The 19185-nt window shown below is 48.8% G+C and overlaps 1 protein-coding gene across 1 annotated transcript in view; it reads left to right on the top strand.

Annotated features, from left to right (window-relative positions):
* The first annotated feature begins 508 nt into the window (after positions 1 to 508).
* The window catches only part of LOC135526867 (zinc finger protein 106-like), a 31986-nt gene continuing 13309 nt past the window's right edge, over positions 509 to 19185 (top strand). Inside the window, 10 exon segments of the mRNA XM_064955537.1 lie at positions 509 to 1261; positions 5314 to 8082; positions 8460 to 9016; positions 10307 to 10461; positions 12075 to 12135; positions 12343 to 12684; positions 12785 to 12967; positions 12970 to 13621; positions 16387 to 16476; positions 16909 to 17053. Coding sequence (XP_064811609.1) covers positions 1020 to 1261; positions 5314 to 8082; positions 8460 to 9016; positions 10307 to 10461; positions 12075 to 12135; positions 12343 to 12684; positions 12785 to 12967; positions 12970 to 13621; positions 16387 to 16476; positions 16909 to 17053 — 5196 coding nt within the window. The 5' untranslated portion in view covers positions 509 to 1019.

The raw sequence follows: 19185 nt of genomic DNA, 5'->3' as shown, positions 1-19185 counted from the left end.
GTGAGAATTGCAAACCTATGAAAAACACATTTTGATGAGAGACTATATGCAAAGATATAGCTAGTATTGATTCACTGATTACATTATTGAACCCATTGTTTTTTTTGAGAGGGGGGGGAGGGGGTCCTTGTGCCCTTTGTACTTTTGCACAAGACAAAACAGTACACTTCTAAATCACCCCCCCCCCCCCCCCCCCCCCCCGAGCCAATGAAGTCATGGTGCCTCTCAGCCCTTCTACAGTGAGAGGTTTGTGTAGGTGTCCTAAATAGAACCCTATTCCCTATAGGGGGCTCTGATCAACACGAGTGCACTATATAGCGTTTTAGGGTGCCATATAGGATGCACACTTCTGTGGTGAATTATCTACAGCTGTTACTTGGCCAAGGCTCCGGTTACAATCAGCCTCGTGATTGGTTCACAGGCTAAGCAGCTCCACAGTTGGGTATTCAGTAGGATGAAGTGGGAGGGGAGTGGAGGGGTGGGTTGTTATCTGAGGTGCATAGCAGAAATAGAGAGAGTCTGGCTGAGCACAGTGGACTACCACCATGACAGCAGCAGCGTGCTAGGCTGAGGCAGCCGTCCCTCCCTGCCTGTCTCCACATCGGCCACCGCTCGGCCGTGCTCCGTCAGCTGGCTGTGTCGTGTGTATCTCGTGGGGTAAATGTTACCGACGACACACGAGCCTCCCATCCCCCGACAAAACTGCCGCCACCGGCCCGCTGGAAACAACTAGAAGCCTCGAAGATGTTCACGAAGACTTAACCAGCTGATCTTAACTCCTTTAAAAAAAAATAATAATCTTAAAACGACCGGAAATAATATGTAATTTTGCCTCCTGATCTCTGAAGAACAAAAGAAACAGGAAGAGTTTTATCTTAATAAGGATTGTTGAGTACTCTCCTTTCCTTTTAAAAAAAATTATTGAATAATTCCTTAAGCCTTGAGCCGCCGGTATTGTCCAAGTGCTCTGCAGACGAACAGGGAGACCAGACCAGTTGTGACGAGAAGCGCATATCGCCATGCCAGAGGGGGTTATTGAGCGCCCGCTGTCCCCTTCCCTCCCCAGGGACTGTGGCCACGAGTGCCCGGTGTGCCGGGTGACCGTGGTGAGTCTGACGGACTACGCCAACCACATATCCAGCAGGGTGCACAAGCAGCGCGTGGAGACGGCGGAACGCGAGGGTGCCGGGAACGACCAGGAAGTGGAGTACTTCGACAAGGATCTGATCAAACTGATCGAGACCCGGAAGGAAGTGATCAGGTGAGAGTGAGTGAGTGAGTGATGCTTGATTTCACTTAAAAAGAATGTCACTTGAAAGTGATGTCGTCACAATGGGGCACTTGAGTTTCTTGAGAGATCCAATGATCTCTAATTCTCTCATGTATTTGTTTGTCTGTGTGCTAAACTCTTGATGATTTTGAATGGAGAATGTGTGTTTCTGGGTTGGGGAAACCCCCTTAGAACGAGAGCTGAGAACTTCTCAATGGCCTTAGTCTGATCATAATGCTAATTAGCACGATGTTTATCATGATGTTTGGTCTGTGTGTCTGAACGAGTGGACCATGTATAGTCACATATTAGGTGTCATGGTTTTGGGTCACTCCATTTAGCTGTGACGTGAACCATACTGCTGCTCATAGACGTAGACAGAGTACTCTAGATGGGATATGAGGCAGCGTCCTGCCACAGATGCCATAAGATGGCACCGTTACAAAGATGAGACCTCTTTTTTTTTTTTTTTATCTCTATGGTCGCGGCTCATAGAGCCCAGGGCTGGGGGAGGGAGGGAGGGGTCGTGTGTCAGGGAGTCCAGGGCAGAGAGTCCAGGGCAGAGAGAGAGGGAGGGAGGGGTCGTGTGTCAGAGAGTCTTGGGCAGAGAGAGGGGGCGAGGGAGGGATGGGTCGTGTGTCAGAAAGACCAGGGCAGAGAGAGAGAGAGAGGAAGGGAGGGAGGGGTCGTGTGTCAGAGTCCAGGGCAGAGAGAGAGAGAGCGAGAGGAAGGGAGGGGTCGTGTGTCAGGGAGTCTTGGGCAGAGAGAGAGAGGGAGGGAGGGGTCGTGTGTCAGGGTTACATACTAAAAAAAGCCTTACAGTCACAGCACCCTCTCACTCCAGCTTGATCACATTCCACAACATGTCCTCTATGGCTTCCAGAAAGAGTGTTCACAGAGACCATCATAATGCCTAATTTGTCGACTGCAAATCGACAGCGAGAATCCCAAACAGATATAATATTTGACTAAAACATAATTTCATATCTTGCTTATGTTTGTATATGATCACGTGTGTCTCTAATTATCAAATGTATTTATATAGTCCTTCGTACATCAGCTGATATCTCAAAGTGCTGTACAGAAACCCAGCCTAAAACCCCAAACAGCAAGCAATGCAGGTGTAGAAGCACGGTGGCTAGGAAAAACACCCTAGAAAGGCCAAAACCTAGGAAGAAACCTAGAGAGGAACCAGGCTATGAGGGGTGGCCAGTCCTCTTCTGCCTGTGCCGGGTGGAGATTATAACAGAACATGGCCAAGATGTTCAAATGTTCATAAATGACCAGCATGGTCAAATAATAATAATCACAGTGGTTGTCGAGGGTGCAACAGGTCAGCACCTCAGGAGTAAATGTCAGTTGTCTTTTCATAGCCGATCATTCAGAGTATCTCTACCACTCCTGCTGTCTCTAGAGAGTTGAAAACAGCATGTCTGGGACAGGTAGCACGTCCGGTGAACAGGTCAGGGTTCGATAGCCGCAGGCAGAACAGTTGAACCTGGAGCAGCAGCACAACCAGGTGGACTGGGGACAACAAGGAGTCCTCAGGCCAGGTTAAGAGTATCATTAAGATGATCTCTACCACACACCACAAGCTAATTATGCGTTTGATTACTTAGGAAACACATTTCCAAAATTCAAATCACTTGGAGCTGATTTCCCGGTGTTTTTAGTCTCCTTTACATTTCTTTTTGGCTCAGAAAACTAAAATAAAACCACCCATGGGCCAAAATCGGGCCGTGGGCCACGAGTTGGGGAACCCTTCCCTAGGCTAAAGGAAGTGCTTTCAGTGGAAACTGAAATGGGTCTTAAGATGGATGTTTGAGGCTTGTCCAACTAGAACAGTGTGTGTGTGATGATTGTCACCAGCAGCAGAGGGCTTGCAGCTGTCCCTGTCCCCGTGTCATATGACAGACCTTCTGCCCGCTGCCACAGACCTCGTGGAGTTTAACACTCTGGGCAGGAGCCCGTCCCAAATGCCACGTTATTCTTTATAGTGCACTGGAACCTGGTCAAAGGAAGGAGGGTGCTGTTTGGAATGCAACCCCAGGGGCACAAGGAGGGCCGTGCCAAAACTCAGCAGACCACTGGGGGAAATATATATTGTTGCTAGGCAGACTTTCAAATGTCACGATTTGTATGGTTACATGCACACAATAATCTGTTTGTGTTGTGTAGTCAGATTAATAGAATAGCTTGTTGTGTATTGTCAGATTAATATAATAGCTTGTTGTGTATTGTCAGATTAATATAATAGCTTGTTGTGTATTGTCAGATTAATATAATATTTTGTGGTGTGTAGTCAGATTAATATAATAGTTTGTGGTGTGTAGTCAGATTAATATAATATTTTGTGGTGTGTAGTCAGATTAATATAATAGTTTGTGGTGTGTAGTCAGATTAATAGAATAACTTGTTGTGTGTAGTCAGATTAATATAATAGCTTGTGGTGTGTAGTCAGATTAATATAATAGCTTGTGTTGTGTAGTCAGATTAATAGAATAGCTTGTTGTGTATAGTCGAAAAAATGAGTAGCTTGTGGTGTGAAGTTATATCATGAAGGCTCCGTAGACTAGGTCTATGAAGGATGTTAGAGTAGGTTATATCATGAAGGCTCCGTAGACTAGGTCTATGAAGGATGTTACAGTAGGTTATATCATGAAGGCTCCGTAGACTAGGCCTAATGAAGGATGTTACAGTAGGTTATATCATGAAGGCTCCGTAGACTAGGTCTATGAAGGATGTTACAGTAGGTTATATCATGAAGGCTCCGTAGACTAGGTCTATGAAGGCTGTTACAGTAGGTTATATCATGAAGGCTCCGTAGACTAGGGCTATGAAGGATGTTACAGTAGGTTATATCATGAAGGCTCCGTAGACTAGGTCTATGAAGGCTGTTACAGTAGGTTATATCATGAAGGCTCCGTAGACTAGGTCTATGAAGGATGTTACAGTAGGTTATATCATGAAGGCTCCATAGACTAGGTCTATGAAGGATGTTACAATAGGTTATATCATGAAGGCTCCGTAGACTAGGTCTATGAAGGATGTTACAGAGGTTACATCATGAAGGCTCCATAGACTAGGGCTAAGAAAGGATGTTACAGTAGGTTATATCATGAAGGCTCCGTAGACTAGGTCTATGAAGGCTGTTACAGTAGGTTATATCATGAAGGCTCCGTAGACTAGGTCTATGAAGGATGTGACAGTAGGTTATATCATGAAGGCTCCGTAGACTAGGGCTATGAAGGATGTTACAGTAGGTTATATCATGAAGGCTCCGTAGACTAGGTCTATGAAGGCTGTTACAGTAGGTTATATATGAAGGATGTTACAGTAGGTTATATCATGAAGGCTCCGTAGACTAGGTCTATGAAGGCTGTTACAGTAGGTTATATCATGAAGGCTCCGTAGACTAGGTCTATGAAGGATGTTACAGTAGGTTATATCATGAAGGCTCCGTAGACTAGGTCTATGAAGGTTGTTACAGTAGGTTATATCATGAAGGCTCCGTAGACTAGGTCTATGAAGGATGTTACAGTAGGTTATATCATGAAGGCTCCGTAGACTAGGTCTATGAAGGATGTTACAGTAGGTTATATCATGAAGGCTCCGTAGACTAGGTCTATGAAGGCTGTTACAGTAGGTTATATATGAAGGATGTTACAGTAGGTTATATCATGAAGGCTCCGTAGACTAGGTCTATGAAGGATGTTACAGTAGGTTATATCATGAAGGCTCCGTAGACTAGGTCTATGAAGGATGTTACAGTAGGTTATATCATGAAGGCTCCGTAGACTAGGTCTATGAAGGATGTTACAGTAGGTTATATCATGAAGGCTCCGTAGACTAGGTCTATGAAGGCTGTTACAGTAGGTTATATATGAAGGATGTTACAGTAGGTTATATCATGAAGGCTCCGTAGACTAGGGCTGATTCAGGACAGACGGTAGAACTACAGTGTGAAAGTGCATGCCAGTCAGATTTACAGGAGCTGTGAGTTGTTTTGACGCGCGCGCGTGTGTTTTCTCTCATGTCTCCAGGAGGGAGGAGGAGGCTGCAGCAAAGCGTGCCAGAGAGGTGGAGGCGCAGAGGAGAGAGGAAGAGGAGAGTAGGAAACGGCAGCAACAGATCCAGAAGTGGAGTGACGCACGGCAGTACTTCTGCCAGAAGGGGGCGTTGTGGGACTGGAGATACCCCAACAAAACCCCTCCACCAGCACCACCACCACCTCGAAAATGCAAGGGGCCCGCCTGGCAGGAGCAGGGGGGCTGGGACTGCAGTTCTACCCCCGCCGGGTGTCGAGGTCCCTGGGAGAGCCAGGAGGACATCAGGTTCAACTGGTACGACAGGAAACAGGGCCGCAGTGCGACCTGGCACGCCCAGGAACCACCCAACGTCTACAAGTGGAGCGCCGGACAGAGAGGCAGTGGCAGCCTGCACAGCAGGGAGGGAACCAATAAGAGATGGCAGCAGGAGGAGTATCTCCATCTCCCAGCACAGCAGCAGAGCGGAGGGAGGGAACCCTGGCAGCAGAACAGCGGAGGAGGAGGTGCTACCGCTCTATACGGCAGCAGCAGAGGGGGTCACAGACTTCCTGGTGTGCTCGCTGACCGTGTCATGACGGAAGGGCTGAGCAGCACGGAGTCTCTTCACAGGATGGACTTCACCAGCGACCAGCTGGATCCGGTCGGGTCCTTCGACCAGCTACACAGATACGCTCGCTTCGAACCGCAGGATGACGGCCGGAAGAGTGGACACCAGAACATGGCCCAGGAAGGGCCAGCCGGTGGAGCAGAACATGATCGTAAAAGTGGCATGGGGCCCAAGGCGTTCGGTAGTAATCCTAAACTCGACAAGGCCTGTCGCTGGTCCCCTTATCCGTCCCATAAGGAGACTCATCCTCACCCCTCAGAGAAGCACCCAAAGGGTCCTCCTCCTCCCCCAACCTTCCAGACCCCCCAGACCCCCTTGGTCCAGGGCAGAGATGTGGATCTGAGGCCCAGACGTGACATAACGCTGGACCTCCACCGCTCCTCGGGTCTGAAGCCGACTCAATCCAGACAGGACCTGCGAGCAGTCCAGCAGCAGAGGTCTCCTGACCATAGTGTAGAAGGGAGGGAACCCAGGAAGCTTAGAGACATCTCTACAAGGATCAGTAGCAGTGATAACAGCAATAGTTTGAGGACAGACAGACAAACCTCCTCTTCCTCTGGGTCCACCTCCACCAGACGGAGGGCAGCTCAACCATCAGAGTGCCTTGAGAAAGGCCTGTCCTCCTCTTCGACTACCAGCCTCAAGACCCACCTGGTTAGGGCCTCCAGCCCCACCCTCAATCTAACTTCCAGCCCCAAGACCCACCTCAGTAGGGCCTCCAGCCCCACCCTCAATCTAACTTCCAGCCCCAAGACCCACCTCAGTAGGGCCTCCAGCCCCACCCTCAATCTAACTTCCAGCCCCAAGACCCACCTCAGTAGGGCCTCCAGCCCCACCCTCAATCTAACTTCCAGCCCCAAGACCCACCTCAGTAGGGCCTCCAGCCCCACCCTCAATCTAACTTCCAGCCCCAAGACCCACCTCAGTAGGGCCTCCAGCCCTAGCCCCTCTACCACCCCCAGGACCCAGCTGAGCCGAGCCTCCAGCCAGGACTCGGACCAGCCAAGGTTGTCCAGACACAGAAGCCAGGATTTGGTGAGGAGGCAGGAATCAATATCCCCCCAGCAGGACCAGGAGCAGCTGCTGACGGAGATGCTGAGGAGAGCCAAGGAGACACTGCTAGACAAGAGGAGCTCCGTGGAGCTGTCTGCTGTTAACAACAGGACCGAGGGACAGAAGGCAGTGTCCAATGACCATAGGATGGAGAAAAAGGAGAGGAAGATGGTGCTACACATCGAGGAACAACAACAGGTGGAGAGCTCTGCTGGCGTTACGGTCGCAGACGACAACAGACAGAAGAGAGGGAAGTCGTCTAGACAGACCAGACAGGACAGCGCGAGCAGCAGAGCTACGAACCCAGCTGAGGACAGAGCTACCAGCAGAGCTACGAACCCAGCTGAGGACAGAGCTAGCAGCAGAGCTACGAACCCAGCTGAGGACAGAGCTAGCAGCAGAGCTACGAACCCAGCTGAGGACAGAGCTACGAACCCAGCTGAGGACAGAGCTAGCAGCAGAGCTAACCCAGCTGAGGACAGAGCTAGCAGCAAAGCTAACCCAGCTGATGACAGAGCTGCTGCTACTGAGCCTTTAGAGACAATGATGGAGTTTGTGACGTCTCCCTCAGACAACCACCTATCTGTTCAGTCTGTCCAGGTCAGCACTTCCACCATGGAGTCCCCAGGGGGGGCTGTGCTCTCTCTCTCTCCCAGGGAGGAGGCGGTGGGGGAGAGGGAGGAGGCGAGGGGCCTGGTGGCTGGTGCTGGAGAGGAGGCCATGGAAGTAGCAGACGCAGGGCTATGGTCAGACAGTGACCCCTTGAGAACCGTCGACCCTAACCTTGACCTCCACACGACCTCTGACCCCTCCCCAGGCTCCACCCAGACCAAACCCACCCTGCCCCTCGGCCTAAAGAGGGACCTCACCCGACACATCGGCTCCAAGACCAAGAGCGGCAGCCACGAGCCCAATCTGAACATAGCCCGGCGGATCAGGAACGTGAGCGGGACGAGGAGAGGGGATGCGGAGAAGGATTTGGGGCTGAAGCCAACGTTAAGACAGCTCATCAGTTCGTCGGGGTCACGACGCTGTGTCAACTGGGACCAGGTGTACCAGGAAGTCCACAGGAAGAAGCAGCAGCAGGGGAAAGGCATGCCCAGGTGAGCAGCATCTCGGTGTGGGAGTTCTGCTCTAGGTTCAGTTTAGCCTTTTAGTAATATACACTGAGCTCTTTCCATGACGTAGACTGACCAGGTGAATCCAGGTGAAAGTTATGATCCCTTATTGATGTCACTTGTTAAATCCACTTCAAATCAGTGTAGATGAAGGCTAGGTGCCAATCTGTTTCTCATCTCTTGCCAACTCCTTATGGAATCCATAATGCCCCCCAAAAAATGGTTTGGCTTGACAATGACAAAAGCACTTAGAGATCTGGGACCTTTTTTAGAAGAGTACATGTGTCCTGTCAGTCATGTTACACGTATGTGGAGTTGATGGTCATGTATGACTGAACATGCATCCTGCTTCGTCTTGTCAGGTTTGGTATCGAGATGGTGTCCTGTGACCAGGAGGGGGAAGACGTTCCTCTGGCCGAAGGGTTTCAGTGGGAGACCCTCTTCGGCCTCGGAGACTCTGGACCCGCCTTCGCCCCAGTGACTCCTCGCAAACGCAGCCTCTCGGAGAGTAGCGTGGCTCCAGACCGCTCGACCGCCAACCTCTCCTCTCTCTTCGGGGGTCAGACCCCTGGTCAGGCGTTGCCAGGTGAGAGGGCACCCGGAGATGGGGCTGGAAGGGAAGTGAGATGCAGCTCAGACCAGCAAAGCTCCTCGTTCTTCAGAGACCCCCAGCAGCCTAAAGTGGAGGCGACACCGTGTGAAGACAGAGCACAGAGAGGAGTACAGGGGCCACTACCAGAGGGGCCACCAGGGGTCGAGCCGAGACCTGACTCCGTGATAGGGGACAGCAGCTCGGGGACGGAGCAGACCGACACGCAGGGAGCCAGGATGAAACGACGTGCAGCTGGGGAAATTGCATGTCCTGAAATCCCTCATTCAGAGAGGAAGAATAAAAGAATGAAGGTCAAGTCCAAAAAAGGTGAACATCCTGTTACTGTAGTAACTGTTACTATGGTAACCCCTCTAGGACAGCAGGACACTGGTGAACATCCTGTTACTGGTAGGACAGCTGGACACTGGTTCCTGTTACTATAACTGTTACTATGGTAACCCCTCTAGGACAGCTGGACACTGGTGAATGTCCTGTTACTGTAGTAACTGTTACTATGGTAACCCCTCTAGGACAGCAGGACACTGGTGAACATCCTGTTACTATGGTAACCCCTCTAGGACAGCAGGGCACTGGTGAACATCCTGTTACTGTAGTAACTGTTACTATGGTAACCCCTCTAGGACAGCAGGACACTGGTGAACATCCTGTTACTGTAGTAACTGTTACTATGGTAACCCCTCTAGGACAGCAGGACACTGGTGAACATCCTGTTATTGTAGTAACTGTTACTATGGTAACCCCTCTAGGACAGCTGGACACTGGTGAATGTCCTGTTACTGTAGTAACTGTTACTATGGTAACCCCTCTAGGACAGCTGGACACTGGTGAATGTCCTGTTACTGTAGTAACTGTTACTATGGTAACCCCTCTAGGACAGCAGGGCACTGGTGAACATCCTGTTACTGTAGTAACTGTTACTATGGTAACCCCTCTAGGACAGCTGGACACTGGTGAACATCCTGTTACTGTAGTAACTGTTACTATGGTAACCCCTCTAGGACAGCAGGACACTGGTGAACATCCTGTTACTGTAGTAACTGTTACTATGGTAACCCCTCTAGGACAGCAGGACACTGGTGAACATCCTGTTACTATGGTAACCCCTCTAGGACAGCTGGACACTGGTGAACGTCCTGTTACTGTAGTAACTGTTACTATGGTAACCCCTCTAGGACAGCAGGACACTGGTGAACATCCTGTTACTATGGTAACCCCTCTAGGACAGCAGGGCACTGGTGAACATCCTGTTATTGTAGTAACTGTTACTATGGTAACCCCTCTAGGACAGCAGGACACTGGTGAACATCCTGTTATTGTAGTAACTGTTACTATGGTAACCCCTCTAGGACAGCAAGACACTGGTGAACATCCTGTTATTGTAGTAACTGTTACTATGGTAACCCCTCTAGGACAGCAGGACACTGGTGAACATCCTGTTACTATGGTAACCCCTCTAGGACAGCAGGACACTGGTGAACATCCTGTTACTGTAGTAACTGTTACTATAATACTAGATGTGATGCTGTCTGAGATGGTCACTGTTCAGGCCAGGTATTTGTTTGTCACTCAGTAAACCATCATCTTATTGTCCTTCAGAGCGTCTACAGGTGGACCATCTCCTTGCTGTGTCTCTGAGAGAGGAGGATCTGAGCCGGTCTCTACAAGGGGTCGACAACAGCCTGATCCAGGCCAGGGCTGCTCTACAGGCTGCCTACATGGAGGTCCAGCGCCTCCTGGTGGTCAAACAGCAGGTACTGCACCTCCCAGCCCAGCCTACACTGGTCCTGTCAGATTACATTCATTTCAGTTCAAATATGACATTCTTAATCCCCGAGTGACAACCAGGAAGTCCTTGTCAGTGTGTGTCCCCCACCATGTGGTATGAGCTGTTGGGGACAACCAGGAAGTCATTGTGTGTGTGTGTCCCACCATGTGGTGTGAGCTGTTGGGGACAACCAGGAAGTCCTTGTCAGTGTGTGTCCCCCACCATGTGGTGTGAGCTGTTGGGGACAACCAGGAAGTCCTTGTCAGTGTGTGTCCCCCATCATGTGGTGTGAGCTGTTTGGGACAACCAGGAAGTCCTTGTCAGTGTGTGTCCCCCACCATGTGGTATGAGCTGTTTGGGACAACCAGGAAGTCCTTGTCAGTGTGTGTGTGTCCCCCATCATGTGGTATGAGCTGTTGGGGACAACCAGGAAGTCCTTGTCATTGTGTGTCCCCCATCATGTGGTATGAGCTGTTGGGGACAACCAGGAAGTCCTTGTCAGTGTGTGTCCCCCACCATGTGGTGTGAGCTGTTGGGGACAACCAGGAAGTCAGTGTGTGTGTGTCCCCCATCATGTGGTATGAGCTGTTGGGGACAACCAGGAAGTCCTTGTCATTGTGTGTCCCCCATCATGTGGTATGAGCTGTTGGGGACAACCAGGAAGTCCTTGTCAGTGTGTGTCCCCCACCATGTGGTGTGAGCTGTTGGGGACAACCAGGAAGTCCTTGTCAGTGTGTGTCCCCCATCATGTGGTATGAGCTGTTGGGGACAACCAGGAAGTCCTTGTCAGTGTGTGTCCCCCACCATGTGGTGTGAGCTGTTGGGGACAACCAGGAAGTCCTTGTCAGTGTGTGTCCCCCACCATGTGGTGTGAGCTGTTTGGGACAACCAGGAAGTCCTTGTCAGTGTGTGTCCCCCACCATGTGGTATGAGCTGTTTGGGACAACCAGGAAGTCCTTGTCAGTGTGTGTGTGTGTGTGTCCCATCATGTGGTATGAGCTGTTGGGGACAACCAGGAAGTCCTTGTCAGTGTGTGTGTGTGTCCCATCATGTGATATGAGCTGTTGGGGACAACCAGGAAGTCCTTGTCATTGTGTGTCCCCCATCATGTGGTATGAGCTGTTTGGGACAACCAGGAAGTCCTTGTCAGTGTGTGTGTGTGTGTCCCATCATGTGGTATGAGCTGTTGGGGACAACCAGGAAGTCCTTGTCATTGTGTGTCCCCCATCATGTGGTATGAGCTGTTGGGGACAACCAGGAAGTCCTTGTCAGTGTGTGTCCCCCACCATGTGGTGTGAGCTGTTGGGGACAACCAGGAAGTCAGTGTGTGTGTGTGTGTCCCATCATGTGGTATGAGCTGTTGGGGACAACCAGGAAGTCCTTGTCAGTGTGTGTCCCCCACCATGTGGTGTGAGCTGTTGGGGACAACCAGGAAGTCCTTGTCAGTGTGTGTGTCCCATCATGTGGTAAAGAAAGAGGAAGGTACAGCTGTAGACAGAAATGACCCAGAAGTCCATGATGACAACATGATGATAAGGAACTTAACCCATCCAAACGCCTTGGGCCTGACAGCATGTTATTGTTTTGGTGGTCTCTCAGGTTTCCATGGAGATGAGTACTCTCAGAAGGAAGCGTATTGAGTTGCTCCAAGGGATACAAGGTAAAGCAAGGCTTTAACTCATGATTTTGTGTCAACTAAATGAGCACTCTCTTTTTTTTTTATTAAGTCTGGTGTGGATGTGACATCTTGTCTTTTCTCACTATCTGAAATATGGGTAACTTGTTATAAGCATGTATGAACCTTTTTGTAATGTCTTAAAATACATCTTTTAATCTATTCTGTTTTGACTCTTGGTGTGTCTCTCAGGTGGTGTTGAGAGCCTTTCCCTGCCCAGAGTGAAGAGCTGTGAAGAGGAGATGCCTTTAGAGATGCCCTCCGCCCTGCTGTCGCCTCTAACAGAACCCCCTGTCGCCAGTCCTAACCAGGTTCCCCTCTACCTCCCCCCCTGCTCCACGCCCCCCTCCCTGTCCCCTAGCCGCCAGACCCACCCCCAGCCTATCACACAGTCAGTAGTTATCAAGCAGGAGCCCCTGTCCCCTGGCAGGGTGACCACTAAGACAGAGGATGCGGAGAGCGCAGTGACCGTTCACCACGGCTCTCACAGCACCACGTCAGAGCCCACGCCCATCGCTACAGCCCCTCACGCAGGTATGGCCTGTCACCACACACACACACACACACTGGTAAACATTCACTCAGAAATGGCCTGAATTTAATCTGTCGTTTCTCTCGTTCTCTCTTTTCTTAGATTGTGCCGCCAGCTGCCAACCGGTCCGAGGGAGGAGGTCTGAGCGTCACAGAGTCCACAGAGAGCTCTCTCAAGAGGGCAGCAGTCTCCCCGTAGGCGCATGTGTAGAATGGAAGGACCCCTCGGCAGGTTCACCAGGCCCGATCCAGTCGGGAGAGAGGGGTGTTCAGGTTACCACAGAAGACGGGGTAACTCCAAGCCCCACCCAGCCCCACTGTCAGCCCCACCCAGCCGCAAGAGCTCCAGAGCCGGGATCCAGGACCCAGAAACCTCCCCCGTCCTTCCTCTGTCCCTCGCTCCGTCCAACGCGCCGCCTCAGGTGGAGGCGAAGACCATAAAGCGCGTGAGGAAGTTGAAGAAGAAGAGGGTGCTGAGGAAGGCCAAGGGGGAGGAGCAACAGCTTGACAACAGCGACACAGAATTGGAGGCGGAGACTACCTTCTCCCGACCCGTCAGACTCCTCGGAACCCGCAGGAAACCCAACGGCGGATTCCGGCCCCAGGTCACCACGTCCTCCTCCACGTCCAGCCCGCCCGGGACATCAGAGGACAAGGGAGAGCGTCCAGGACCACCGGGGTCTCCAGCCACAAGACCCGAGGTGAGGCAGGAGGACTCTGACTGCTCTCTGGAGATGGTCGTGCTCCCCCAGGCAGCTCCAGGTGAGGTGGTCACCATTGACACCTCGGGTCCAGAGGATGGAGACATGAACATCTGCCCCCAGCCACAGCCCACTGTCTCACCCCCAGCTCCAGACACACTGAAGACGGAGCCCCAGAAGCTGGCCTGCAATGAGGTGACCTCCACAAGCGAGATGGATGGTCGCTCTGTAGGCAAGAGGTGAGAGTGATATGTCATGTACAGGTCTGGACAGATATATTGGCATCTTGACACTTTTCTAAGATAATTCCCTATTTTTCTTCTAAAATAAGTTGAATTTTAAAATAATAATAAATAAAAAAGTGTTATTGTATTTTCAACATTTTCAGAAGCAATTTTATTTTTGGTACCGCTACGCTAGTACTTGGTTAAACACACTTTGGCTAAAATAACTGCAGACAAACGCTTCTTGTAGCCATCAGTGAGCTTGCTGCAACTTGGCACAATCTTCAGCATCACACTGCTCTTATTTTTTAATTTGACCTTTATTTAATTTGACCTTAATTTAACGAACAAATTCTTATTTTCAATGACGGCCTAGGAACAGTGGGTTAACTGCCTGTTCAGGGGCAGAACGACAGATTTGTACCTTGTCAGCTCGGGGTTTGAACTTGCAACCTTCCGGTTACTAGTCCAACGCACTAACCACTAGGCTACCCCGCCCCAAAACATTTTGCCTGGCATTCTGCTCATTTTTTCTCTGGGTTACATTTGATCTCCATAGAGTTAGAAAATCTTTGCTTACCGTGCTCTGAGCTGCAAAACACACAGCAAGCTCATTGATGGTTTGTTAAGCTTTTGTCTCCAGTTATCTTGGCCAAAGGCTGTGTTCAAGTCCTAGCTCCGTGGTGCCAGTAATTAGGTCCATGCCATTTGTCTTTATTTTCTACATTTTAAAATTCTTAACTAAAGTTTATCTTGGGTTACGAAAATAAAATTTGCTTTCTACGATGTTGAAAATCCAGTGACAAGATGTGGAGAAGAAAAAATATTTTTGAAAAATGTCTTTTTTATTTGAGAAGAAATAGGAAGTGATTTCTGAAAAGTGCCAGGATGTTGATGTATTTGTCTGGAACGGTGCTAGTAGGGCTGTTTTGACTGCAACTCTTATGCTTGTAACAGTATTATAGTTGACAGGAGGTGTTGCTGATCCACAGTTAACAATGGCTTCCGCTCATTTTAGTTGATCTGAGCATAGGCTAAAAGGCTATAGGTTAGGCTAAAAGGCTATAGGTTAGGCTAAAAGGCTATAGGTTAGGCTAAAAGGCTATAGGTTAGGCTAAAAGGCTATAGGTTAGGCTAAAATGCTATAGGTTAGGCTAAAAGGCTATAGGTTAGGCTAAAAAATTTGCTATAGGTTAGGCTAAAATCCTATAGTTTAGGTTAAAAATGCTATAGGCTAAAAATAGGCTGTGAGGTTAAAAGGCTATAGGTTATGTATTTGCTAAAACGGCTATAGGTTAGGCTAAAATGCTATAGTTTAGGTTAAAGGTGCTATAGGCTAAAATGGCTGTAGGCTAAAAGGCTATAGGTTAGGCTAAAAGGCTATAGGTTAGGCTAAAAGGCTATAGGTTAGGCTAAAAGGCTATAGGTTAGGCTAAAAGGCTATAGGTTAGGCTAAAAGGCTATAGGTTAAAAGGCTATAGTTTAGGTTAAAGGGCTATAGGCTAAAAGGCTTAGGTTAAAAGGCTATAGGTTAGGCTAAAAGGCTATAGGCTAAAAGGCTATAGGTTAAAAAAGCTGTAGGTTAGGCTAAAAGGCTATAGGTTAGGCTAAAAGGCTATAGGTTAAAAGGCTATAGGTTAGGCTAAAAGGCTATAGGTTAGGCTAAAAGGCTATAGGTTAAAAGGCTGTAGGTTAGGCTAAAAGGCTATAGGTTAGGCTAAAAGGCTATAGGTTAAAAGGCTAAAAGGCTATAGGTTAAAAAGGCTATAGGTTAAAAGGCTGTAGGTTAGGCTAAAAGGCTATAGGTTAGGCTAAAAGGCTATAGGTTAAAAAACTAAAGGTTAGGCTAAAAGGCTATAGTTAAAAAGGCTATAGGTTAGGCTAAAAGGCTATAGGTTAAAAGGCTAAAAGGCTATAGGTTAAAAAGGGCTATAGGTTAAAAGGCTATAGGTTAGGCTAAAAGGCTATAGGTTAGGCTAAAAGGCTATAGGTTAGGCTAAAAGGCTATAGGTTAAAAGGCTGTAGGTTAGGTTAAAAGGCTATAGGTTAGGCTAAAAGGCTATAGGTTAAAAGGCTATAGGTTAGGCTAAAAGGCTATAGGTTAAAAGTTAAAGGTTAGGCTAAAAGGCTATAGGTTAAAAGGCTGTAGGTTAGGCTAAAAGGCTGTAGGTTAGGCTTAAAAGGCAATAGGCTAAAAGGCTAGTAGGTTAAAATGCTATAAAGGCTAGAGGTTAGGCTAAAAGGCTAGAGGTTAGGCTAAAAGGCTATAGGTTAAAAGGCTGTAGGTTAGGCTAAAAGGCTATAGGTTAAAAGGCTGTAGGTTAGGCTAAAAGGCTATAGGTTAGGCTAAAAGGCTATAGGTTAGGCTAAAAGGCTGTAGGTTAGGCTAAAAGGCTATAGGTTAGGCTAAAAGGCTGTAGGTTAGGCTAAAAGGCTATAGGTTAAAAGGCTATAGGTTAGGCTAAAAGGCTATAGGCTAAAAGGCTAGAGGTTAGGCTAAAAGGCTAGAGGTTAGGCTAAAAGGCTAGAGGTTAGGCTAAAAGGCTAGAGGTTAGGCTAAAAGGCTGTAGGTTAGGCTAAAAGGCTATAGGTTAAAAGGCTATAGGTTAGGCTAAAAGGCTATAGGCTAAAAGGCTAGAGGTTAGGCTAAAAGGCTAGAGGTTAGGCTAAAAGGCTAGAGGTTAGGCTAAAAGGCTAGAGGTTAGGCTAAAAGGCTATAGATTAAAAGGTTCTGTTTCTCATTCTTTACGTGTCTGTCCTGTCTGCTCCTCCTCCTACAGTGAAGTCCAGCTTCCCTCGACATCTGTCAAGCTGTCCAAGACTTCCTCAGGTAGGTCACATGATCTCATACTGGTCCAAGACTTCCTCAGGTAGGTCACATGATCTCACACTGGTCCAAGACTTCCTCAGGTAGGTCACAGATCCCACACTGGTCCAAGACTTCCTCAGGTAGGTCACATGATCTCAAACTGGTCCAAGACTTCCTCAGGGAGGTCACATGATCTCACACTGGTCCAAGACTTCCTCAGGTAGGTCACATGATCTCACATGCTCAGGTGGGATAGGCTAGATCCAGACACTCTCACCAGACCAGAAATAGTCCATTGGACCTGATTTTAGTTCCAGTACCCAGACCCTCGTGCTGTTTGGTCTTGAACTAGACAGACAGCATGGCTTTGGCCTGTGATAAATCATATGTATGTTTAACGAAACAAATGGATGCGTCATCTCACTCTCCTGGCATTTCAATAAGGACATTTGGAGTCGGCCGGTTTGGAGTCGTATTTACGTCTCTGTCCAAGATCTGTCTCTGGACGGTCAGCCCGGGGGATGATCTGCCATCTGAGGGGATGTTTGTCACAGGAGACTGTTAATGCCATGCAGGTCCACATGGGTCGACTCTATACCTGTTCTGGAGACCGCACTGTTAGAGCCTTCAGCCTGGTGGTAAGTCCACGTGATCTGTGTGTGTGTGTCCAAGACTGTGTGTGTGTGTGTCTCTGTGTGTGTGTCTCTCTGTGTGTGTGTCACATGTGTGTGTGTGTCTCACTCTGTGTGTGTGTGTCTCTCTCTGGTAGGTCACATGATCTCACACTGTGTGTCTCATGATCTCACATGTGTGTGTGTGTCTCTCTGTGTGTGTGTGTGTCTCTCTGTGTGTGTGTGTCTCTCTCTGTGTGTGTGTGTCTCTCAGACCAGTGTGTCTCATTGTGTGTGTGTGTCCTCTCTGTGTGTGTGTGTCTCTCCCAGTGTGTGTGTGTCCTCTCTGTGTGTGTGTGTGTCTCTGTGTGTGTGTGTGTGTGCTCTGTGTGTGGTGTGTGATCTCTCATGTGTATGTGTGTGTCTCTCTGTGTGTGTGGATGAGTCATCTCTCTGTGTGTGTGCATTTCTGTAAGGACATTTGGTGTGTGTGTGTGTGTGTGTGTGTGTGTGTCTCTCTCTGTGTGTGTGTGTGTCTCTCTGTGTGTGTGTGTCCTCTGTGTGTGTGTGTGTCTCTCTCTGTGTGTGTGTGTGTCTCTCTGTGTGTGTGTGTGTCTCTCTCTGTGTGTGTGTGTCCTTGTAGATCTGTCTCTGGGCGGGTCGTCGGAGCCCGGGGGATCTCTCTGTGTGTGTGTGTCTCTCAGTGTGTGTGTGTGTCTCTCTCTGTGTGTGTGTCCACATGGTGTGTGTCTCTCTACCTGTTGTGGAGTCCTCTCTGTGTGTGTGTCCTTCTGCCTGTGTGTGTGTGTCCACACTCTGTGTGTGTCTCTCTCTGTGTGTGTGTCTCTGTGTGTGTGTGTCTGTCTCTGTCTGTGTGTCTCTGTCTGTGTGTGTGTGTGTGTGTGTCTCTCTGTGTGTGCGTGTCTCTGTCTGTGTGTGTGTGTGTGTGTGTCTCTCTGTGTGTGTGTGTGTGTGTGTGTCTCTGTGTGTGTGTGTGTCTCTCTGTGTGTGTGTGTGTGTGTCTCTCTGTGTGTGTGTGTGTGTCTCTCTGTGTGTGTGTGTGTGTGTCTCTCTGTGTGTGTGTGTGTGTGTCTCTCTGTGTGTGTGTGTCTCTCTGTGTGTGTGTGTGTCTCTCTGTGTGTGTGTGTCTCTCTCTCTCTCTCTCTCTGTGTCTCTCTCTCTCTCTGTGTCTCTCTCTCTCTCTGTGTCTCTCTCTCTCTCTGTGTCTCTCTCTCTCTCTGTGTGTCTCTCTCTCTGTGTGTCTCTCTCTCTGTGTGTCTCTCTCTCTGTGTGTCTCTCTGTGTGTGTCTCTCTCTGTGTGTCTCTGTGTCTCTGTCTTTTACCCGTCTGTTGCTAACCTCACCTTTATTTGATTACAAAGCATCCATTTACAGTGCCTTGCGAAAGTATTCGGCCCCCTTGAACTTTGCGACCTTTTGCCACATTTCAGGCTTCAAACATAACGATATAAAACTGTATTTTTTGTGAAGAATCAACAACAAGTGGGACACAATCATGAAGTGGAATGACATTTATCGGATATTTCAAACTTTTTTAACAAATCAAAAACTGAAAAATTGGGCGTGCAAAATTATTCAGCCCCCTTTAGTTAATACTTTGTAGCGCCATCTTTTGCTGCGATTCCAGCTGTAAGTCGCTTGGGGTATGTCTCTATCAGTTTTGCACATCGAGAGACTGACATTTTTTCCCATTCCTCCTTGCAAAACAGCTCGAGCTCAGTGAGGTTGGATGGAGAGCATTTGTGAACAGCAGTTTTCAGTTCTTTCCACAGATTCTCGATTGGATTCAGGTCTGGACTTTGACTTGGCCATTCTAACACCTGGATATGTTTATTTTTGAACCATTCCAATGTAGATTTTGCTTTATGTTTTGGATCATTGTCTTGTTGGAAGACAAATCTCCGTCCCAGTCTCAGGTCTTTTGCAGACTCCATCAGGTTTTCTTCCAGAATGTTCCTGTATTTGGCTCCACCCATCTTCCCATCAATTTTAACCATCTTCCCTGTCCCTGCTGAAGAAAAGCAGGCCCAAACCATGATGCTGCCACCACCATGTTTGACAGTGGAGATGGTGTGTTCAGGGTGATGAGCTGTGTTGCTTTTACGCCAAACATAACATTTTGCATTGTTGCCAAAAAGT

This window comes from Oncorhynchus masou, chromosome 32 (assembly GCF_036934945.1).
Source record: "Oncorhynchus masou masou isolate Uvic2021 chromosome 32, UVic_Omas_1.1, whole genome shotgun sequence".
In the NCBI taxonomy this organism is placed as follows: domain Eukaryota; kingdom Metazoa; phylum Chordata; class Actinopteri; order Salmoniformes; family Salmonidae; genus Oncorhynchus; species Oncorhynchus masou.
This window is presented reverse-complemented; position numbering and strand designations above follow the sequence as displayed.